Source organism: Symphalangus syndactylus, chromosome 19 (assembly GCF_028878055.3).
Source record: "Symphalangus syndactylus isolate Jambi chromosome 19, NHGRI_mSymSyn1-v2.1_pri, whole genome shotgun sequence".
Taxonomy (NCBI): Eukaryota; Metazoa; Chordata; class Mammalia; order Primates; family Hylobatidae; genus Symphalangus; species Symphalangus syndactylus.
In genome coordinates, this window is record NC_072434.2 from 69,273,554 (window position 1) to 69,297,709 (window position 24,156).

Sequence of the window (24,156 nt, forward strand, 5' to 3'; positions counted from 1 at the left end):
CAAAGTTCTTGACTTAAGGAAAGAAAAAAAACCATATGAGACTGCTAAGACCTATGGTAAGAACCAGTCTTTTATCCGTGAATTTCTGAAAAAGTAAAAAGGAGTTTGTGCTAGTTTTGCTGTTGCAACTCAGACTACAAAAGTTATGGCCACAGTGCCTGATAAGTGCTTAGTTAAGATGGAAAAGGCAGCAGAGCACAGTGGCTCACGCCTGTAATCCCCGCACTTTGGGAGGTCAAGGTAGGCGGATCACTTGAGGCCAGGAGTTTGAGACCAGCCTGTCCAACATGGTGAAACCCCAACTCTACTAAAAATACAAAAAATTATCTGGGCATGGTGGCGTGCACCTGTAATCTCAGTTACCCCAGAGGCTGAGGCAGGAGAATCGCTTGAACTTGGGAGGTGGAGGTTGCAGAGAGCTGAGATGGTGCCACTGCACTCCAGCGTGGGTGACAGAGTGAAATTTCATCTCAGAAAAACAACAACCACAAAAAAGATGAAAGAGGCATTACATTTGTGGGTGGAAGACATGAACAGAAAATGTTTCCCAATTGATGGCAACCTGTTGAGCCAGAAAGTATTGAGCCTATACGAAGACTTCAGTGAGGGATTCCCTAAAACGAGTGGTATCAAGCCACTTACTGCAAGTAATGGATAGTTACAGAATGTAAGAATAGATTTGGACTGAAAAATATAAAAATCACTGGAGAGGCTGCATCTGTCTCTTCATCTTATCACATAGGCATTTTATCATCATACATCATCTCAAGAAGAAGGTTAAGTACAGTACAATAAGATATTTTGAGACAGAGAAAGACCACATTTACATAACTTTTATTACAGTATAATTGTTCTATTTTATTATTACTTGTTAATCTCCTACTGTGCCTGATTTATAAATTAAGCTTTATCATAGGTATGTATATATAGGAAAAAACATAGTACACATAGGGTTTGGTACTATCCACCGTGTCAGGCATTCACTTGGGGGTCTTGGAAAGTAGCCCCTGCAGATAAGGGGTACTACTGTATTTGTTAAATGAATGAATGGATGAGTAAGACATCGTATTCACTTCTAAAGATCTTAAAATCTAGAGAAGAGAGAAACATTACTGTAAGAGAGGATAAACAAAGGACTGTGAAATCTCTGGAGAAATTGAGATCAGGAAGGGAAGGGCAAATTGCAAATGTCAAGCCAAGAGCATCAAGTTAGATTTGTGCTTTGAGATGAAAACCCCTTACAAATCCCAAGTCAGGTAGTGCAGTGGTTCTAGAGCCAACTCTAAAGAAAATTTCACACATGGGAAATACATCCTACTGGATATCCGGATTAAAAGCATTCAGTAGAGACCGGTGCAGTAGCTCAGGCCTGTAATTCCGGCACTGTGGGAGACTGAGGCAGGCAGATCGCTTGAGCCCAGGAATTCGAGACCAGCCTGGGCAACATGGCAAAAACCTCATCTCTATTAAACATACAAAAAATTAGCCAGGTGTGGTGGTACGTTCCTGTAATCCCAGGTACTCAGGAGGCAGAGATGGGAGGATCACCTGAGGCCAGGAGGTAGAGGCTGCAGTGAGCTGTGACCATGCCACTGTACTCCAGCCTGGGCAACAGAGTGAGACCCTGTCTCAAAAAATAAAATAAAATAAGAAATAATAAAATAAAATTAGCCGGGCATGTTGGGAGGCTGAGGTGGGAGGGATTGCTTGAGCCCAGGAATTCGAGGTCGTAGTGAGCTCTATCACGCCGCTGCACTCCAGCCTGAACGACAGAGCAAGACTCCAGCTCTTTAAAAGAAAAGCGTTGAGTAAATACTTGTTGATTAATTGCTTGTCACCATTTCTGGAAATAATCGGATTTATGAAACAGGCCCTGCCCACCTCTTTGATATGGACTTGTACTAATGAACTACAATTTCCAGCATGAGTCAGAATTAGGGCCGTAGAGTTTTTTTTTTTTTTTTTAAATATGGACTACAACTCCCGGCATGCCGCGCCTGGATTCGAGGACCACACGCCTCAGCCAGCCCCGGCAAGGGCCTATCAGGGGCGGGTCGGGGCATCCGAGCGGGTTTGACGCAAGGAGCGGCGGCGACGGAGGAGGAGGATGGAGGCGGTGGTGTTCGTCTTTTCTCTCCTCGATTGTTGCGCGCTCATCTTCCTCTCGGTCTACTTCGTATCCTTGCCTGAGGCGGGCGGAGGCCTTGCCGGGGGACACGGCTGAGGGTGGGCCAGTTAGGCACCCGGGCAGGTGTGTGGGACGAGGGAGGCGCCCGGCGGCAGACGTGGGCTCCCTGGGAGCTGGCCTGGCCGGGGCGGTGGCGCGGGCCCCGGGGCGGGTAGGAGAGGCTGGCTGCCCTACCCGACGGGCCCTGCTGCCCTGCACGCACTTGCCCTGCCTGGGCTGCCGGCCGCCCCTCACTCGGGTCCGAGTGGGCCTCTCCGGGCGCGCCCCGGCTCGGCCTGCCCGCCTGCTCTCCGCTCGTCCCCGCGGCGCCCGGACCAGCCCTGCCTGAGCCACGGCCGCCCTCGGGAGAGAAGGGTCGCCGTTTTTCTGGGAGAGGCCCTGCGCCGTGCTTTTCGTCGGATACTGGGGGTCCCAAGGGCTGTCGCTTGCGACAGTCGGGTGCCGGGATGAGTGCGGGCCATTTGCCTTCTCCTGTTCCCCAGGCAACACCCCCGGCACCCGCCCCTTTGTTCTGGCGGGTGTTGGTACTTGCAGGGACCTTTCACATCCAGGAGTTGACTCATTCGCCAAAGGAGCAAAGTTGCTTCCTTCACTGTGCCGTTTTGCAGTGAGTGTTGGAAAGGAGTTATTTTAACAACTATCTACAAAGTGATTATTTTGGTTGTCCCCGGTGGTTGCAGATCTGTAAATTCAATAACTGCACCTGCTGTAGTTCCCAGTCGTTTTTCAGCTTTTAAATTTTTCTGTCGATCCATGTTAAAACTTAAGTTGCAGTATTCAAACTATTTTCCAGAGCAATAAATGGTTGTTGAATTTAGCACTGCAGTAGCCATGTCGGCTACAACTCTTCCCAGCTCTTGACAAAGTATCTAAGCTTAGTTGTTGCCCAATGTTGTATTGCACAATCCAGGTTTAAGTAATTAAATATAAGGTAGAGAAAACGTATGAGGAACTCGGCATTTCAGCTTCCTTTCTTGGAAATCACATGGACCCGTTTCTGATCGGATTAAACCATTTGTTTGCTAGAGCATGCGGGCTTTAGGATAGTTGTACAGAGTATATGTTCAGTGTAGCTTCATACTTCGTTGTGGACTGGCAGCCTGTTGTAGTGGAAAGGGACAAAATGTGGAATCAGGTTTCCTGCTCAGCTAGCTCTTTGCTATGCACATTATTTCCCTAAGCCTCAGTTTTCTGATCTTTAAAATAGGAAATGTTTATTTCCTAGATATGCACAATGAGTATGGTGTTGAGCACCCTAGCACAGTGCCTACCCCATAGCTAATGTTCAGTAAATACTGCTCTGCCTTTGTGTCCCCACCCTCCCCAATTGAGCAGCAGTTTTTACTTTGATGATTTCTAACGACAGGATTTCTGAGTTTTATTAGGTTTGGGGAGCTGATTGAAAGGGCAGCATCACTTACCTAAGTTTTGATGACCTCTGTGCCCCTCTTGTGATATAAGGAACTAGAGCAAACTTGTCCAACCCACGGCCCACGGGCTGCATGTGGTCCAGGACAGCTTTGAATGTGGCCCAACACAAATTCGTAAACTTTCTTAAAACATTATGGTTCTTTTTTGGTGATTTTTTTTTTTAAGCTCATCAGCTATCATTAGTGCTCATGTGCTTTATGTGGGGCCCAAGGCAATTCTTTCAATGTGGCCCAGGGAAGCCAAAAGATTGGACACCCCTGAACTAGAGCTTACACTCAGAAATGAAACTAGGTTTTTTCTTTTTGCAGTTTGGAAAACCAGGCTTGATAATTTGAAATAGCCCTGGTTTACACCAATTTATGCATTTAGAGAAATGGTAGGTGGAATGTTTGACTTAGACATTACATTAAAGTACATTCGGGGGTGTTTTGATGAAATTCAGCATATTCCGTATTTTAGGATAGTTGCACTAACTTAGCATTAGGGATAGGAGGTGGAAAATGGTCACGGTAGACTTCATATAGGATATAAGAGTTTTCTTGGACTTTGAACTGTGGCCAAATCTACAGAAAGGGAAAGAGGTGAATATATTCCAAATCAGACACTGGCAAGAGCGAAGGTGCAGAGACAGGTATGTTCGTGGATTTCTGGGCGGTGGTTAACGAATAGACCATCTGGAGCACATGGTTGATTTTGGCGTCAGTAGAAGGCTAAGTTGGAAAGGCAGGATTACATCAGATTTTGGAGGGCTTGAATGTGAAGGGTGGGAGGGAAGTCTTTCACTTTTATCCTGCAGGCAATAGAGAGCCATTGAAAATTTTTATTTTCGGTAGTTTATTAGGAAGATGAATCTGCCGAGTGGGTTGGAAACAAGAAAGATTGGAAGATAAACCAACGGGATAGGGTCGTCTGGATTTCAAATAGAGTGCTGGTTGTGGGCAGGTGAAAGGAGGGAATATGTGAGTAGTATTTGGAAGAAATGATTGCTAGGACCTACAAATGAGTGATTATGATATATGAAACAGAAGGCAGAGATAGCTTTCCATATTTTGATCCTGGGCAAATGATACTTGTGTCAGTAACAGAAATAAATTGGAGAAAGATCAATTTGTGGAGAAAGTGATGAGTTTGACTTTATTTTATTTATTTTATTTTCATGTTTATTTTTGAGACAGAGTCTCACTGTGTCGCCCAGGCTGGAGTGCAGTGGCGCAATCTTGGCTTACTGCTACCTCCACCTCCTGGGTTCCAGCAATTCTCCTGCCTCAGCCTCTCAAGTAGCTGAGACTACAGGTGCCTACCAAATCTGCTGCTCAGACTGGAGCGCACTGGTGTGATTATAGCTGAGTGTAACGTGAATCCTGGGCTCTAGGCATTTTGCTGCCTCACCCTGGCACTACTGCTACTAATAGCTAGCATTACAGGTGCTCATGTCTGGCTAATAAAAAAAAAAAAAATTTTGTAGAGATAGGGGTGAGGTGAGTGAATCACTTGAAGCCAGGAGTTCGAGACCAGCCTGGCTAACATAGCGAAACCCCGTGTCTATTAAAAATACAAAAAATTAGCTGGGTGTGGTGGCGTGCACCTATAATTCCAGCTACTTGGGAGGCTGAGGCACAAGAATTGCTTGAACCCAGGAGGCAGGGGTTGCAGTGCATTGGAACTGCGCCACTGCACTACAGCCTGGGTGACAGAGATGGAGGCTTGCTATGTTGCCTATGCTGATCTTGAACTCCTGTTTCAGGCGATCCTCCTGCCTCAGCTTCCCAAAGTGCTGGGATATTTTCCATTTTTTTTTTTTAATAGCCATTGTTTTACATTTGAAGAACTCAAACTAAAAGTTCTGGTTTGGTCAGATTAGATTTGAGCAAAATAGGATTATTTTGTAAAATAATTTGTTGAAGAAACATGAATGGGAAAATTGAGTTGTCTAATGAGCAAACTTTAGGAAACAACTCATTTTTTTCAAGTCAAATCTAATTCTGCCATGTAACTGGGATTGCTTTCTGAAACTTAAATACTTAGTTATTATAAAAAATATAATAATTCCTTATCTTGATCATCAGATAATTACATTGTCTGATTTAGAATGTGATTACATTAATGCTAGATCATGTTGCTCGAAATTAAACAAGGTAAGACATTTCTTTGCTCATTCTCTGGCATTGAAGCCAGGTCATTTTCCATATTTAAGATTATTATAGATAATAGATGTATTTTTGATTTTAGAGTACATGTTGTCTCTTATTCATTGGAAATTTGATGGAACTGCTGTGTTTTACAATATTTTAGATCATGAAATTATGCTAGAAGATCTGACTTGAAATTTTGTTTCTTTACATTTTGCTTGTCTCTTATTTACAGCGGATGGCATCTTTACTCAGAGTAGGGAAATGTTCATTATGAGGGTAATTGTTTTTGTCTTCTGTGTCGGAGCTCCCTCCTCCCACTCATGGAAAAAAGCTCAAGTCTGTCTTTGGTTGAATGAAAGAAGACCTTTCTTGTGTAGTGTACTGAGAAAATAATTTTTTTTAATGTATGACTCTATTTATTTATTTTTTGAGAGAGAGGGTTTCTTGTAGTGATGATCAGGCTATTCTTGAATTCCTAGGCTCAAGTGATCTACCTCAGCCTTCTGAGTAGCTGGGACTATAGGCGCATGCCACCATGCCTGGCTAATTTTTTTTTTTTTTTTTTTTTTTTTTTTGAGATGGAGTCTCGCTCTGTCACCCAGGCTGGAGTGCAGTGGTGTGATCTTGACTCACTGCAACCTCTGCCTCCCAGGTTCAAGCTCTTCTCCTTCCTCAGCCTCCCAAGTAGCTGGGATTACAGGCACTGCCACCACATCTGGCTAATTTTTTTTGTATTTTTCATAGAGATGGGGTTTCACCATGTTGGCCAGGCTGGTTTCAAACTCCTGACCTCAAGTGATTCGCCTGCCTCAGCCTCCCAAAGTGTTAGGATTATAGGCGTGAGCCACTGTGCCCAGCCACCTGGCTAATTTTTAAATTTTTTTGTAGACTGGGTCTTGCTATGTGACCTAGACTTGTTTTGAACTCCTGGCCTTAAGCAATCCTACTGTCTTGGCAAAGTGCTGGGATTACAGGTGTCAGCCACCATGCCTAGCCTAAGCTCCATATTTTAAAAATTTTCATAAATTTTGTTTGATTGTTTGAGGCAGAGTCTCACTCTGTTGCCCAGGCTGGAGTGCAGTGATGCAATCATGGCTCACTGTAGCCTTGACCTCCCAGGCTCAAGCGATCCTTCCACCTCAGTCTCCCACGTAGCTGGGACTACAGGTGTGTGCCACCATACCTGGCTGATTTTTAAATTTTTTTTGTAGAGACAGGGTTTCACTGTGTTGCCCAGGCTGGTCTGAAATTCCTAGGCTCAAGCGATCTGCCCTCTTTGGCCTCCCAAAGTGTTAGGATTACAGCCACTGTGCCCAGTCTCATGTAGCTTCTTGAATAAGGTAACTGGCAATTAAATTTTGAGGCCTTCCATGTTTGAAAATGTCTTATCTTTACACTTGATTCATAGTTGTCAGAGTACAGGGTTCTAGGTTGGAAAATATTTTTCTTCAGAATTTTAAAGGCACCCCTTGGTGGTCTTCTGACTTCCAGTGGTTCAAGTTGGGAACTACCATGCCATTATTATTATTATTATTTTTTGAGACGGAGTCTGGCTGTGTTGCCCAAGCTGGAGTGCAGTGGTGTGATGTCGGCTCACTGAAAGCTTTGCCTCCTGGGTTCATGCCATTCTTCTGCCTCAGCCTCCCAAGTAGCTGGGACTACAGGCGCCCGCCACCACTCCTGGCTGATTTTTTTGTATTTTTTAGTGGAGACGGGGTTTCACCGTTAGTCAGGATGGTCTCGATCTTCTGACCTCATGATCCGCCTGCCTCAGCCTCCCAAAGAATTTCTTATCTTTTTTATATGATTCTCATTCTCATTCTGTCTCTCTCTCTCTCTCTTTCTCTCTGTTCCTGTCCTCTGTGGGGAAGTTTTAGAATCTTTATCCTTGGTGTTTTGAAATTTTACAGTGCTGTATCGCTGTGTACTTTTTTTTTTTTTTTTTGAGACGGAGTCCTGCTCCGTCGCCCAGGCTGGATTGCAGTGGCGCGATCTCGGCTCACTGCAAGCTCCGCCTCCTGGGTTCACGTCATTCTTCCGCCTCAGCCTCCCGAGTAGCTGGAACTACAGGCGCCCGCCACCATGCCTGCCTTATTTTGTTTTTGTATTTTTAGTAGAGACAGGGTTTCACCATGTTAGCCAGGATGGTCTCGATCTCCTTACCTCATAATCTGCCCAAAGTGCTGGAATTACAGGCGTGAGCCACTGTGCCTGGCCCTCTGTACTTTTTAAAAGGCCTTTCTCGTTTGTTTTGGACGTCTGATAGGCTCTTTCAATATGGGAAATTTTCTTGTATTCTTTCTTTGATGTTTTTCCCCATCTTTTTTCCCTCCTTCTCTTCCTACAACTTCCACTAACTAGACAATTGATCTGCTGGATTGGTCTGCCAGTTTTTCCTTTTTCTTAGTTTTATCTCTTTGATTTTTTTTCTGCTGTTTTTATTATTTCCCTCGCTTTTTCTTCTGAATTTTCTCTTTTTTTGAGATGGAGTTTTGCACTTGTTGTCTAGGCTGGAGTGCAGTGGTGCTATCTCGGCTCACTGACACCTCCACCTCCTGGGTTCAAACAATTCTCGTACCTCAGCCTCCCGAGTAGCTGGGATTACAGGGGTGTGCCACCATGCCGGCTAATTTTTGTGTTTTTAATAGAGATGAAGTCTCGCCACGTTGGCCAGGCTGGTCTCCAACTCCTGACCTCAGGTGATCTGCTCTCCTCGGCCTCCTAAAGTGCTGGGATTACAGGCATGAACCACTGCACCCAGCCAGCCTTCTTTTGAATTTTCTGACAAATGTAGCATTTATGCTAAAATGATGATTTTTAAGAGGTTTTTATTCTCTTGGTTCATGTTTGACTCCTAGTTCTCTGAGTATACTGATTATAGTATTTTTCCATTTTTTATTAAAGATAGGGTCTTTTTCTCTCATCCAGGCAGAAGTACAGTGGCACAATCATATTTCATTGCAGCCTTGAATTTCTAGGCTCAAACGATCCTCCCACCTTAGCGTCCCAAGTAGCTGGGACTGCAGATGTGCACCACCATGCCTAGCTGATTATAGTATTTTTGAAATTTTCTTCTGCTTCCTATATTATATCTGTTTCCATCAAGTTCTTTTCCTTTTCCTTTCTTTCCCCCCCTCCCCCGTCTTTCATTTTGGAGGCTTTCTTCAAATTTCTGATACATGACTGCCCATTCATATTTAAGGGTAAATCACTAAAATGCTCATTGAAAGCTCTTTGGGTGGTCTAGATTTGTTGACTGGTAGACTTCCCTGTAGGGTAATTGTTACTTAACTGGACTTTTGTTGGGGTACCTGAAATGGCGGTGTTTTGGTAGGTGTTTTTTCGAGTCATTTACTTTAGAGAAAAATCCTCCAAGCTCCTTCATGGAGGATATGAGTCTAGTGCCAGTGTGCTGAGAACAAATTCGGGGAAGGGCATATCATTAAGGAGGGAAGAGACAAAAAACAGAAGACTTGGTTGAGAGTCAGTAAACCAAGCATAATAAGGTTAAGTCTTGCTTCTCGAAACATATTTCAGGCCAATTGCAGTGGCTGACACCTGTCCCCAGTACTTTGGGAGGCTGAGGAGGGAGAATCACTTGAGCCCAGGGATTTGAGACCAGCTCTGGTAACATAGGGAGACTTCCTCTCTACAAAAATAAAACAAGAGAAAAAAAAAAAAGAAACATGTTTCAGGTCTGTGTCTGTGTAATACAAAGATGATTGCAGCCTACAGTAAGAAATCCAGAGACTGAAGGCTATAGCTTTAGGGATCTGATATGGATCGGAGAGTATTAGTATAACATCAGCTGACATTTTATTGAGTGCCTACTTTGCCTGTGGCTTACATGTTATTTCATCTAATTCTCTACAACAACTTCGTGAGGTAGGTATTATGTGTATTTTACAGATGAAAACATTGTGGCTTAGAGAGGGTAACTTTTCCCAAGATTGCACAGCTAATAAATAGGACATCGCATGAGTTCCATGCCAGGTTTGTTTGACTTTGTAGCTCATACTTGCAAGAATTATGCAATCAGCTAGAACTTTCCAATATATAATAGCATTTTAAAAAGTGTAGCCGGCAGAGCACGGTGGCCCACGCCTGTAATCCCAGCACTTTGGGAGGCTGAGGCGGGTGGATCACAAGTTTGAGAGATTGACACCATCCTGGTCAACATGGTGAAACCCCGTCTTTACTAAAAAATACAAAAATTAGCTGGCATGGTGGCAGGCACCTGTAGTCCCAGCTACTCGGGAGGCCGAGGCAGGAGAATTGGTTGAACCCAGGAGGCGGAGGTTTCATTGAGCCAAGATTATGCCACTGCACTCCAGCCTGGCGACAGCGGAAAAAAAAAAGTATAACCAAGTTGATTCCAAATTAGGTTTATGACCCAGAAAAATCTCTATTTCTTTATTTACCAAAAAATTATCCAAAATCTAAATCAAGAGGTCTGAGGTCATTGTGCCTGGGCTTATATTATATTGCTCTGCCACTATTTAGCTGTGTAACCTTAGGCAATTTACCTAACCACTCTGAGTTTTGTTTTCCTCATTTCTGAAAGTGAGGCATGCCAGTTTCTTTCATTAAATATTAACTTCCACTAGAAGAAGTTAACTTTAATTAAAAATCTGTACTCATAGGAAAGGAAAGCTGTTGGTGAATTGAGAACCCTGCCACAAAAGCTGTTGATGCATGAGAACTAGAACATTACACAGTCAACAAAGAGCATAGGGAAGGGCATGGAGCTCTGTAAAGCCGATAGGCCAGGATTCTGGCATTCTGGTTCATTATCATATTTGGTCAACTTTGAGCTATTATTGTAAGCTTTTACATTCTTATTATTTTTTCTTTTTCTCTGAATATGAAATGGTTTCCTAGGGATTCTGGAGATGGGAAAATGTTTAAGGTTGCTATTGTGACTTGAAAGGCAACACGTGGCCGGGCGCGGTGGCTCATGCTTGTAATCCCAGTACTTTGGGAGGCCGAGGCAGGCGGATCACGAGGTCAGGAGATCGAGACCACGGTGAAACCCCGTCTCTGCTAAAAATACAAAAAAATTAGCCAGGCGTGGTGGTGGGCGCCTGTAGTCCCAGCTACTTGGAGAGGCTGAGGCAGGAGAATGGCGTGAACCCGGGAGGCGGAGCTTGCAGTGAGCCGAGATCGCGCCACTGCACTCCAGCCTGGGTGACAGAGTGAGACTCCGTCTCAAAAAAAAAAAAAAAAAAAAAAAAAAAAAAAAAGGCAACACGTGTATGAATATCAAACATCCCAAATTAGAGCTAGGGGCTTTGGCATAGATACTAGAATAGGAAGTAAACAATACTCTTTTTTTCTCTAGTTCTCATTCAAATCTGCTTAATGAATGAACTTAAGCCTTTGCTTAGGATAAAAAGTAATTGAAATTTAAGTGCTTTATTGTTAAGCTGTGCCCTGATGTATTTGCATGGGATACAAAGTTATAGCAGTATGCAAATGTGGGACACGTGAGTCTAAAAATAATCTTGAAACAGTAGCTTGTAAATTCTCTGTACGTTCATTGATTTAGTTTCAAATAACATGTACAGTCAGGAAGGACATAGCAGTGAAATGTAATACTGTGTGCTTCCATTGCAGTGGGTAATTCCAGAATTGATTGGCCATACCATTGTCACTGTATTACTGCTCATTTCATTGCACTGGTTCATCTTCCTTCTCAACTTACCTGTTGCCACTTGGAATATATATCGGTGAGTATAGTTTGTTTAGTTTGGTGTCAAGGCAGTTAAAAAAAATTTTTAAAAGATGTTTTTTTTTTTTCAAGACAGGATCTTACTCTATTACCCAGGCTGGAGTGCAGTGGTATGATCTCAGCTCACTGCAATTTCTGCCTCCTCAGTTCAAGCGATTCTCCCACTTCAGCCTCCTGAGTAGCTGGGACTACAGGCGTGCACCACCACGCCTGGCTAATTTTTGTATTTTTACTAGAGACAGGGTTTCACCATGTTGGCCAGGCTGGTCTTGAACTCCTGACCTCAGGTGATCCGCCCACCTCGGCCTCCCAAAGGGCTGGGATTATTTATAGGTGTGAGCCAAAAAAAGGTGTTTAATAGCTTTTTTTTTTTTTTTGGAGATGGAGTCTCACTCTGTCATCCAGACTGGAGTACAGTGGCATGATCTCAGCTCACTGCAACCTCCGCCACCCGGGTTCAAGCCATTCTCCTGCCTCAGCCTCCTGAGTAGCTAGGATTCAGGTGTCTGCCACAATGCCGCGCTAATTTTTGTATTTTTAGTAGACAGGGTTTCACCATGTTGGTCAGGCTGGTCTCAAACTCCTGTCTTCAAGTGATCCGCCCACCTCGGCCTCTCAAAGTGCTGGGATTACAGGTGTGAGCCACAGCTCCAGGCTGGAAGTACATTTAAAAGCTGCAAATTAGGGCTGGGCGCAGTGGCTCAACGCCTGTAATCCCAGCACTTTGGGAGGCTGAGGTGGTGGATCATGAGGTCAGGAGATCGAGACCATCCTGGCTAACACAGTGAAACCCCATCTCTACTAAAAATACAAAAAAAAAAATTAGCCAGGCGTGGTGGCGTGCACTTGTAGTCCCAGCTACTCGGGAGGCTGAGGCGGGAGAATGGCGTGAAGCCAGGAGGCGGAGCTTGAAGTGAGCTGAGATCATGCCACTGCAACCAGCCTGGGCGACAGATTGAGACTGCGTCTCAAAAAAAAAAAGCTGCAAATTAGGTAACTAATGAAAATTTTTGACTTAATAAATTTAGGAAGTTTGTTGAAAATGAGCTCACTGAAAACCCTGACTGTATATAATTTTATAGTTGGGTTATTATACATAGCATACTTTCTTGTGAAGACCGCTGGGATAATCTTGACAAGCCTGCAACTGTTACATTAGTGGGTTGCTGCTCTACTACATTTTTAGGTTTTATTTCATTTTTATTTATGTCTAGTTTTTTGGGACAGGACCATTCATTGGCTGGTTTTTAAGTGTGATGTTGTAAAGTGCAGTTAGAATAAAAAGAACATAGAAAAAAATAAAGTAGGGTTTGGAGGAAGATGGGATGCACCTGAAAAGATAATGACAGCAGTAGAGATGAGGGAAGGAGTGGATATGGGGGAATGATTTTATAAAGGTCATGGAACTAGAATCTGAGTGAGGGAAAAGCTTTAAGATATCTGTGTCTCTTTTCTAGAGGGTGGGTATCCTGGGGTAGAATTTTTTTTTTTTTTTTTTTTTTTTTTTTTTTTGAGACGGAGTCTTGTTCTCTCCCCCAGGCTGGAGTGCAGTGGCGCGATCTCGGCTCACTGCAAGCTCTGCCTCCCGGGTTCACGACATTCTCCTGCCTCAGCCTCCCGAGTAGCTGGGACTACAGGCACCCGCCACCGCACCCGGCTAATTTTTTGTATTTTTTTTAGTAGAGACGGGGTTTCACCGTGTTAGCCAGGATGGTCTCGATCTCCTGACCTTGTGATCCACCCGCCTCGGCCTCCCAAAGTGCTGGGATTACAGGCTTGAGCCACCGCGCCCGGCCCTGGGGTAGAATTTTTTGTTTTCTTTTTCTTTTTTTAATATACTGAACATGGGTTCTGAATTTTTTTTTTTTTTTTTAAGAGTTGAAGTCTTGCTATGTTGCTCAGGCTGGAATGCAGTGGCTATTCATAGGCGTGATATAGTGCACTACAGCCTTGAACTCCTGGGCTGAAGCGATCTTCGTACCTCAGCCTCCTGGGTAGTTGGGACAACAGGTGCACACCACCGCGCCTGGCCTCTTTCAAGCTTAGTAGTACTCTCCCATGATCAGTTCCATAGACCAACGCCCTAAAGGGAGCTCTGAGCTGGGAACACAGATTACTTGCACTTCTGCTGAGGGCTAGTCCCAGGCAGGCTTTTAGCACAGCTAAGTCTACCTGTAGTTTCACTAAGTGAAGCACAACTTTGGGAGTGAGAATGGGGACTCGAACCTTTGAGAATGGGGATCTTAATGTTATACCAGACCATACTGTCAGTCATCTCTACTAGAAATGAAAACCTGCTAGAAGAGCCAGCTTTGGCATGGCTTCTTTGTAGATAGTGGTAAAAGGCTCTACGAAGTCAAGTCCAAAGATTCTTTTTTTAGGCTGGGCGTGGTGGCCCACGCCTATAATCCCAGCACTTTAAGAGGCTGAGGTGGGTGGATCACCTGAGGTCAGGAGTTCGAGACCAGTCCTGGCTAACAGGGCGAAACCACATCTCTACTAAAAATACAAAAATTAGCTGGGCGTGGTGGCATGCACTTGTAGTCCCAGCTACTTGGGGGGGCTGAGGCAGGAGAATCATTTGAACCTGGGAGGCGGAGGTTGCAGTGAGCCGAGATTGCACCACTGCACTCCAGCTTGGGAAACAGAGCGAGACCCAGCCTCAAACAAACAAACAAAAACACCGAAGATTCTTTTTTAAATATAATTATAAAATAAGGACAAAGATCATGTATATTTATTGCCCTCGTAACTGTAGTGACAAGTTGGCTGTCTGCTGGTCACAAGTTTACCTTCTATTTAAAAAGGTTTAAAAAAAATCAACAGATTGATTATTTGCTATTTTCAGACCACTGTACTTTATGCTGTTGGAGATAAAGTACAGTAGCCCACAGGACAAAGAGGCAAAATACCTAGCAGTGGAATCACTGAGTCATATAGTAACTCTATATTTAACCTTTTGAGGAACTGCCTGAGTGTTTTCAGAAGCAGCTGTACTTTTTTTTTTTTTTTTTTGAGACAGAGTCTGACTCTGTTGCCCAGGCTGGAGTGCAGTGGCATGATCTTGGCTTACTACAGCCTCGACCTCCTGGGCTCAAGCAATCCTCCCACCTCAGCCACCCAAAGTGTTGGGATTACAGGTGTGAGCCAGTGTGCCCAGCCACAGCTGCACTATTTGACATTCCCATCAACTGTGTATTGGGGGTTCCATTTTCTCTACATCCTTGCCAACACTTTTTACTGTGTGTGTCTTTTTTTTTTTTTGATGGGTATCAAAAAAATACCAAAAACTGTCTTTGATATTTTTTTCCTGCCCTAGTAGTATACAGCTGTGGAGTTCCACTGCCTGTTATAAGCATTAATATATGTGCCTCAGCGACCATCCCACTCATGGTCTTTGGGGAATCATACCACAACTTTTATCCAAATTGTGCTGATCTTTCTTGGCAATAAGTAATTTAGATGTGATGCTCATTCTCCAGCATGCTAAACGGTCTATTATGGTAAAGTTGTATCAGTCTTCTAGTTATAACACACTGGAAGTAAGAATTAATATGAAAGATTGGCTGTCAGACACACTGGAAGCCTTATATAGTCCTGTTTTAAATTATTCCTGTGTATTTTAGAGGTGAGCGCAGTGGCTCACTCCTGTAATCCCAGCACTTTGGGAGGATCACCTGAGGTCAGGAGTTCAGGACCATCTTGGCCAACATGGGGAGACCCCATCTCTACTAAAAATACAAAAATTAGCTGGGCGTGGTGGTGTTGGGTACCTGTAATCCCAGCTACTCAGCAGGCTGAGGCAGGAGAATTGCTTGAATCCAGGAGGAGGAGGTTGAGGTGAGCCGAGATCGTGCCACTGCACTCCAGCCTGGGCAACAGAGTGAGATTATGTCTAAAAATAATAATAATAATAAACTAAAAAAGTATAATTGGATTGTTTGTAACACAAAGGATAAATGCTTGAGGTAATGGATACCCCATTTACCCTGATGTGATTTTTTTTTTTTTTTTTTTTTTTTTGAGATGGAGTTTTGCCCTGTCACCCAGGCTGGGGCTCAGTGGCATGATCTTGGTTCACTGCAACCTCTGCCTTCCGGGTTCAGGTGATTCTTCTACCTCGGCCTCCTGAGTAGCTGGGATGACAGGCATGTGCCACCACGCCTGGCTAATTTTGTATTTTTAGTAGCGATAGGATTTCTCCATTTGGTCAGGTTGGTCTCGAACTCTCAACCTCAGGCAATCCTCCCGCCTCAGCCTCCCAAAGTGCTGGGATTACAGGTGTGAGCCACTGTGCCTGGCCTTACCCTGATGGGATTATTACACATTGCATGCCTGTATCAAAATCTCTCATGTAATCCATAAATATATATACCTACTATGTACCCACAAAAATTAAAAATAAAACAAAAATACAAAAAGGAAAAAAAAAGACAGCTAAGTAAGTGGTGGTAGGAAGAAAGACTGGACAAGGGTTTGATGGACTGGCTATGAAAGATAAGGAAGAGAGAAGTCCCAGTTGTGTAAGAGGAAGTTTTTAAGGACCACCAAGAAAATGGTGACACTCTTATTACTCTTATTAGATAACCTAGAAATTAGACAAGGATGAGATGTTATCTGGTTGTTCAAATGAAAATACCCTCTATTCAGCCATAGTTGGGCTACTGGGGTTTTAAGGGAGAATTTCAGATTTGTGGAACTCAGTCCTTTGCATTTCTTTTTTTTTTTTTTTTTTTGAGACAGAGTCTCGCTCTGTCACCCAGGCTGGAGTTCAGTGGCGCAATCTCGGCTCACTGCAAGTACCGCCTCCCGGGTTCATGCCATTCTCCTGCCTCAGCCTCTCTGAGTAGCTGGGACTACAGGCGCCCGCCACCACGCCCGGCTAATTTTTTATATTTTTTAGTAGAGACGGGGTTTCACCGTGGTCTCGATCTCCTGACCTCCTGATTCGCCCGCCTCGGCCTCCCAAAGTGCTGGGATTACAAGCGTGAGCCACCGCGCCCGGCAGTCCTTTGCATTTCAAATAAGTGATAATTGAGAAGCTGTGTGACAACTAAGGTTGTACTAGAAGAAGCTTAGACGTGAGAGCAGGAAGAATTCATGGACAGTGCTAGGTTAGGACATATATGTTACACAGATGACACAGTCTGGATGTTGAAGCCCAGACACTTAAACTCATTGATCCTCTCAAAGTAACCTAACTTCCTTAATTTCCCTATTTCCATAATGAAGTTTCTAAGAACTTAATAAAATTGCTTTGGGTTTAGAGCCTCCTTTAACTCTTTGTCTAATGGAAAAGGGCTGTAGATATGACTGGTATGGTAGTTTTCTACAGATGAGTAAAAGGGTTTCAGTGCATAAAATATCCTTTTAAGGAAACTAACTAAGTGGCAGCCCATGACATTATCATACTACTCTGTCCATATGTGGTATGAATTTAAGGCTGCTATGGTTGGCTCACTTTTTTTTTTTTTTTTGAGATGGAGTTTTGCCCTGTCACCCAGGCGAGGGCACAATGGCACGATCTTGGTTCACTGCAACCTCTGCCTTCCGGGTTCAGGTGATTCTCCTGCCTCAGCTTCTCGAGTAGCTGGGATTCCAGGTGCCTGCCACCAGGCCCAGCTAATTTTTGTATTTTTAGTAGAGACAGGGTTTCACCATGTTGGCCAAGCTGGTCTTGAACTCCTGACCTCAGGTGATCTACCTGCCTTGGCCTCCCAAAGTGCTGGGATTACAGGCATGAGCCATAGTACCGGACCTGATTGGTTCACTTTTAAAAGTCGATTATTATTGGCTACTTATATTTGAATACTTATGCCTATGATTTGATTTTCCTTCTAATGTGTGTATCCTTTAATTTATCAGATACATTATGGTGCCGAGTGGTAACATGGGAGTGTTTGATCCAACAGAAATACACAATCGAGGGCAGCTGAAGTCACACATGAAAGAAGCCATGATCAAGCTTGGTTTCCACTTGCTCTGCTTCTTCATGTATCTTTATAGGTGAGTTTAAAGTCCTGGTATTTTCCTAGATGCCATATTTGTTTTTGAAGGGTGAGATATTACTATACTATAGGATTTTGCATTGACATTGTGGAACTTTCGGGGATTATGTAAATTCCTTGTGGCTGTGTAGATTATTTATGTATGTCATTGAATCAGCTTTCTGTCTGAACTACAGTAGTTCTACCCTGTGGCATCTTAGTTATGCCTTAGCTTTGAGGCTATCAACATGCTCAAAACAGGGCATGATGACTTACGCCTGTAATCCCAGCACTTTGGGAGGCCGAGGAGGGCAGATCACCTGAGGTCAGGAGTTCGAGACCAGCCTGACCAACATGGAGAAACCTGTCTCTACTAAAAATACAAAATTAGCTTGGCACGGTGGTGCATGCCTGTAATCCCAGCTACTCGGGAGGCTGAGGCAGGAGAATCACTTGAACCTGGGAAGCGGAGGTTGTGGTGAGCCAAGATCGCGCCATTGCACTCTAGCCTGGGCAACAGGAGTGAAACTCTGTCTCAAAAAAAAAAAACAAAAAAACTGTCTTTGATATTTTTTTCCTGCCCTAATAGTATACAGCTGTGGAGTTCCACTGCCTGTTATAAGCATTAATATATGTGCCGCCGGGCACGGTGGCTCACGCTTGTAATCCCAGCACTTTGGGAGGCTGAGGCGGGCGGATCACGAGGTCAGGAGATCGAGACCATGGTGAAACCCCGTCTCTACTAAAAATACAAAAAATTAGCCGGGCGCGGTGGCGGGCGCCTGTAGTCCCAGCTACTCAGAGAGGCTGAGGCAGGAGAATGGCGTGAACCCGGGAAGCTGAGCTTGCAGTGAGCCGAGATTGCGCCACTGCACTCCAGCCTGGGCGACAGAGCGAGACTCCGTCTCAAAAAAAAAAAAAAAAAAAAAAAAATATATATATATATATATGTGTGCCTCAGCGACCATCCCACTCATGGTCTTTGGGGGATCACACCACTAGCAGCAGCTCTCAGCAACTTTTATCCAAATTGTGCTGATCTTTCTTGGCAATAAGTAATTTAGGTGTGATGCTCATTCTCTAGCATGCTAAATGGTCTATTATGGTAAAGTTGTATTAGTCTTCTAGTTATAACACACTGGAAGTAAGAATTAATATGATAGATTGGCTGTCAGACATTGGAAGCCTTATATAGTCCTGTTTTAAATTATTCCTGTGTGTTTTAGAGGTGAACATGCCACCTTTTCCTTTATCCATCATAGATGCATAGAATAGAGCAAAGGAGAAAAAAAAATTCCTGTGTGTATGATTTGATTAAACCTTTGAAAAGCTAGAAGTCAGGCTTAACCTTTGTATCAAAGCTTTAATTAGATCATTTTTCTTTTTTCCCCTAGGTAGAGTTTAATTTTTCACATAGGCATAAGGACTATTGGGAAAAACTTATGTTGAAGTAAACTTCCACCACTCAGAAAATTCTTGATTAGAAATTGTATAGAGATAGCAGGGGTTTTTTTTGGTTGTTTTCTTTGTTTTGTTTTGTTTTGTTTTTCGAGACGGAGTCTTGCTCTGTCACCCAGGCTGGAGTGTAGTGGTGTAATCTTGGCTCATTGCAACCTCCACCTCCCAGGTTCAAGCGATTCTCCTGTCTCAGCCTCCCAAATAGCTGGGACTACAGGTGCGTGCCACCATGCCTGGCTAATTTTTTTTTTTTTTCTATTTTTAGTAGAGATGGGGTTTCAGGATGGTCTCAATCTCCTGACCTCATGATGCACCCACCTCGGCCTCCCAAAGTGCTGGGATTACAGGCATGAGCCACTGTGCCCGGCCAAGATACCATTTTTTAAAAATTGCTATTTTTTTTGAAATAGTTTAGAAGTCAGAACCATTTTAGCCTCTTCCTGACAAAGCAGGCTTCCTAAAATCCCTTCACTGTGCTAAATCCACCCATTAGTGGATTAGATTAAAATTGGAGTTTAGATAGTTTTCTTTTCACCATTCATCTTACTTGCTTTTCTGTATCTTAAAAACTAGCTCAGAAAAAGCACACTGGTATCAGTTTCTGGTTCTCATACCCTACCTCATTACTAATATGCTTAGTTTTTAATCCAAGTATCAAAGATGATGAATAAGGAGCAAAAAAAGTTAATGATGAGAACATAATGAGGCACCTATTCTTGTTTTTAATACTTTTGTATCTTTACTGTCATATATGTTCCCTTATATTTGTTTCTGAAGAGACAAAAAACAAGCTGGAATTGGCTTAGCTAAGGTTATCCTTTCTTCATCCTCCCCACCCCTGCGGTTTCATGCTGTTGGAAGGTAAACTAGAGCAGGCATCCCCTGGGGGCGGTGCTGTAGGTACAGCCCATGTAGGTACAGCCCATGTAGTCATGCTTTGGGGAGTAAATTTAGGCTTGGAGAGCAATATCTTGCTTAGTAGACTCCAAATCTTAGGATTTAAAAATGTACATGAGTTTCTGAACTCTTAGTTGTTGAATTTAAAGTGGTGGGGAGTGGCCGGGCGCGGTGGCTCACGCCTGTAATCCCAGCACTTTGGGAGGCTGAGGTGGGTGGATCACAAGGTCAGGAGTTCAAGACCAGCCTGGCCCAAATGGTGAAACCCCGTCTCTACTAAATATACAAAAATTAGCCGGGTGTGGTGGCGGGTGCCTGTAATCCCAGCTACTCGGGAGGCTGAGGCAGGAGAATCGCTTGAACTCGGGAGGTGGAGATTGCGGTGAGCCAATATCGTGCCACTGCACTCCAGCCTGGGTGGCAGAGTAAGACTCCGTGGTGGGGAGTTGGACTGGAGGAATTAAGATGTAATTTTGGGGCAGGTTTAAGATATTGTTCTTTATAACTAAATAAAAGATAGGCAACTCATGTAACTGGTTTGCTTGGGCAGCTGTGTACTTCACTGGCTGTACCATTTTCTTTTCTCTCTTCCCTTCCTTTCCCTTCCCTATCAGCCTGTCATTTTCAGCCACATTGCTATTACATTACCCTTTGGTGTTATATATAGTTCAAAGGGTCAGAAGATGTCCTTGTAGCACTTTTCTCTTGGTTTTTGGTTGCTGTTTTTAAACAGTGGTTTTGCTATTACTACCAAGTCATTAGCTTTTGATTGCAGAGATTTTATGCTACTTGTCTTTGTATCTAATACCTGCCACACCTTGCCTAATACCTTGCACCTAGTTGACATTTCAGGGCTTGTTGAATGGAGTTAAAGTTTTGAAAAAATGCTCATCTTCTTTAGAGAATGGGGGAATCCATGCTTTTGGTTTTTTGATTGGGTGCTAGCCTAGTGGAATGTGGGCTCTACCACTTACATTGTGGCCTGGGGCAAGTTTCGTTTCTTTTTTTTTTTTTTCTTTTGAGATGGAGTCTCACTCTGTCCCCCAGGCTGGAGTGCAGTGGCATGATCTCAGCTTACTGCAGCCTCCGCCTCCCAGGTTCCAGGGATTCTCTTGCTTCAGCCTCCCGTGTAGCTGGGATTATAGGCGCACGCCACCATGTCTGGCTAGTTTTTGTATCTTTAGTAGAGTCGAGGTTTCACCATGTTGGTCAGGTGATCCACCCACCTCGGCCTCCCAAAGTGCTGGGATTACAGACACGAGCCACCACACCCGGCCTGGGGCAAGTTTCTTAACCTGTCTGAGCCTCAGTTTCTGATCTGAAAAGGGGATATTAATGATATTAATAGTACCCCTACCTCATCACATTTTAATGTGGACTGAGATAATACATGTAAGACACTTGTTTATGCTGACCCATAGTAAACTCTCAAAAATCTTTAAAAAATATTAGCTGCTATCATTAATTTTTACTGTGCATTGAGTACATTTAGTATGGTTGAATTTGGACAACTATTTATACCATAAGTGATGTAAGGATATTTTTGTGTATTTTAGGCATTTGATTTCAGCAGAGCAAGGCTGATCCCAGTATTTCAAAGGAAAGGATGGTTTTGTTATTGTTAACTGTGTCAGTTTTAGTGGCGTAGCATTTATTGGGTGACTGCCGTGTGTCAGACATTGTGTACAGCATTGCAAGTGACACAGAGGCACAGCACAGCGCCCCTACAGTCAAAGCTTGGAGGTTGGTAATTGCAGGCTCGGGTGCTAGTAGACCATGAAAGTGGTGATGCTTGGGCCCTGCTTTCATCTCAGAGTTGCTCATAGTCCAGTGGTAGAGACAACATGTAAGCCACAGCAGCAGGAAGAAGAGCTGTGGAAGGAGGCTGTGCAACTGCCCTGGGCTGAGAGGCCAGCTTCCCCAGCGAGGTGCCCTACAGCCAATCACAAAACCTGAGTCAGAAGTTACTGCTTTTGATGGAGTGGTGGGATGGGGAGAAGAGGTTCTAGGCATAGAACAGTATCTATCTGGCTAGAGAATTTAGAGGTTTTTTTTCTGGACGTAGGTGTTTTTTGTTTTGTTTTGTTTTGTTTTTAACTGACTGAGCTAGTTTTTTTTTGTTTTGTTTTTTTAACTATAGCCTAACATAGGTTTTAAGTTATACTTCCCCCAACTCCCCACCCCCAGTCACTCTTTTTTAGTGAAAAAGTTTGGACATGAAAGATCCTGGCCGGGTGTGGTGGCTCATGCTTGTAATCCCAGCACTTTGGGAGGCTGAGGTGGGCGGATCATGAGGTCAGGAGATCGAGACCACGGTGAAACCCCGTCTCTACTAAAAATACAAAAAATTAGTTGGGCGTGGTGGCGGGCGCCTGTAGTCCCAGCTACTCGGAGAGGCTGAGGCAGGAGAATGGCATGAACCCGGGAGGCGGAGCTTGCAGTGAGCCGAGATTGCGCCACTGCACTCCAGCCTGGGCGACAGAGCGAGACTCCATCTCAAAAAAAAAAAAAAAAAAAAATCCTAATATATTCTTTCCTTTGGGTATGAATGATTGTCTTTTACTCAAATGATTGTTCCTTCGTGAACCTTAGGGACGCAAGTCTGGACAAACCAGGCTCTGTAGGAACATTCCTGAGAAAACATTAGTAACATTAATTTCTTCTTTCCACAGCATGATCTTAGCTTTGATAAATGACTGAAGCTGGAGAAGCCGTGGTTGAAGTCAGCCTACACTACAGTGCACAGCTGAGGAGCCAGAGACTTCTTAAATCATCCTTAGAACCGTGACCATAGCAGTATATATTTTCCTCTTTGAACAAAAAACTATTTTTGCTGTATTTTTACCATATAAAGTATTTAAAAAACATGAATTGAGTTTCTGTAGATTTCTAGTTCTCAACTTTAGCCTGAACGCCAACACTTGAAGGTGTTCTTCATCCTCTGTATGTTGAAGGTGGTTATTTGTATGTAGGAACAGGACTGCCATCCCAGCTTTGCATGCCAAAGAAATAAAGAACACACTTTAAAGGGCAAACTGAAGAGATGAGCGAGCAAAGGTGCTCTTCAGGTCTACTGAAAAGTTAGAATACAAAACAACACTGTTGATCTGGACAAAAGAAGAAAAATTACCCTTTTTGCCTGTGTTGTGGCAACTTCATTTAATATGGTTTAAAGATTTATGAGACTGTCAGCTAAGTCTTTTCACAAGAATGTCAACAGAGAATGGCATTTCAAAATATATATATTTCTTTGCACAACTTGTGAAACCTTATAAGCCATTTTCCCCAGGTACAATGTAGTTCCTGCTGATAGAAAGGAAATATTTTGTCAAGAGCTTTCATTTAAAAGCTACTACCTCCACAATCACCCCCAAACCCAGAAAATCCCCACTGGCTCTTGCCAGTCTGGTTTTTATATTGCAATTATTCCAATTGTATTTGATCTCCCTGATAACATATTTTAATGGGTTTGGGTAGAAGATGCTAATCAGAAGCAGGAATAGTTATTTGCTGTCCGTGAAATTGAGCCTTTTGGTGCGCCACGTGGTGCCAGATTAACACTTCTATCCCTCTGCACTGACCACGTTGTGAATTGGGAGACCAAATGCAAGCTATTTCATGGACATAGCAATATACAACCAAACTCTGTTCCTTGGAGTTATATTGTAAACTCTTGCAGTTGGGAGAGCAGTTCACCTCCTCAGCTCTGTTTGCCAGCTCTTACAGGGTAAAATAAACCTGGCAATTTATCCTCAGTCCTAGTTTGTGCTTTAATGTTGCTATCTTAAGCACTGGCATTTGGGCAAAACATGACTGTTCTATGGGAGAATCCAAAGGGATTATTCACTCTAGTTGAGATAGAATTGGGTGGTTAAGCAGGGTGTGTGGTACCCAAAAGATTAAATGTTACATGTCCTTTTAGTCCTGGACTAGGTCTAGCCTTGGCAGAAGCAAGGGAGCCACTAAGCCAAACTCCCTGTACAGACAGACCATATTTCAAGGCTGGAAGTAGTGCCCTGGCAACACGTGTACAAAAGGAACGGTGAAATGGTAGGCAAAGTGAACTTGGCTCTGTTGGCCTCTTTGGGGTCACAGAAATTGCTCCTTGTGGTAATCTTATATTTCTGTCAGGCACAGGGCCAAGAAGCTGTGTAACAGACATTACTTTGCTTGCATCTCTTTTTCATACCTTTTCCTTCTGAGGCAGCTTTTGCTTAGAAAACAGTCCCTTCACTCTGCCTTTCCTCCTAACTTCCTGTGCCTCTTCATGTTCTGCTCAAGCTTTTTAAAGCAACGAAGCTGTTGGAGAACTTAAATCCTTGCAACTGAGAG

General features: G+C 43.6%; 1 protein-coding gene across 4 annotated transcripts in view; it reads left to right on the forward strand.

Moving 5' to 3' along the window:
* The window catches only part of CNIH4 (cornichon family member 4), a 38,888-nt gene that overhangs the window by 13,064 nt on the left and 1,668 nt on the right, over positions 1-24,156 (forward strand). The window contains exons 1-5 of one of the 4 annotated variants that reach the window (XM_055233826.2): positions 2,008-2,176; positions 5,686-5,754; positions 11,368-11,480; positions 17,348-17,488; positions 22,497-22,691. In XM_055233826.2, the coding sequence (XP_055089801.1) occupies positions 2,108-2,176; positions 5,686-5,754; positions 11,368-11,480; positions 17,348-17,488; positions 22,497-22,524 (420 nt within the window). In that variant the 5' untranslated portion in view covers positions 2,008-2,107 and the 3' untranslated portion in view covers positions 22,525-22,691. Of the gene's footprint in view, positions 1-2,007; positions 2,177-5,685; positions 5,755-11,367; positions 11,481-17,347; positions 17,489-22,496; positions 22,692-24,156 lie in introns of those variants that run through there. The other 3 variants (XM_055233827.2, XM_055233828.2, XM_063613427.1) reach the window with 3 other exon arrangements.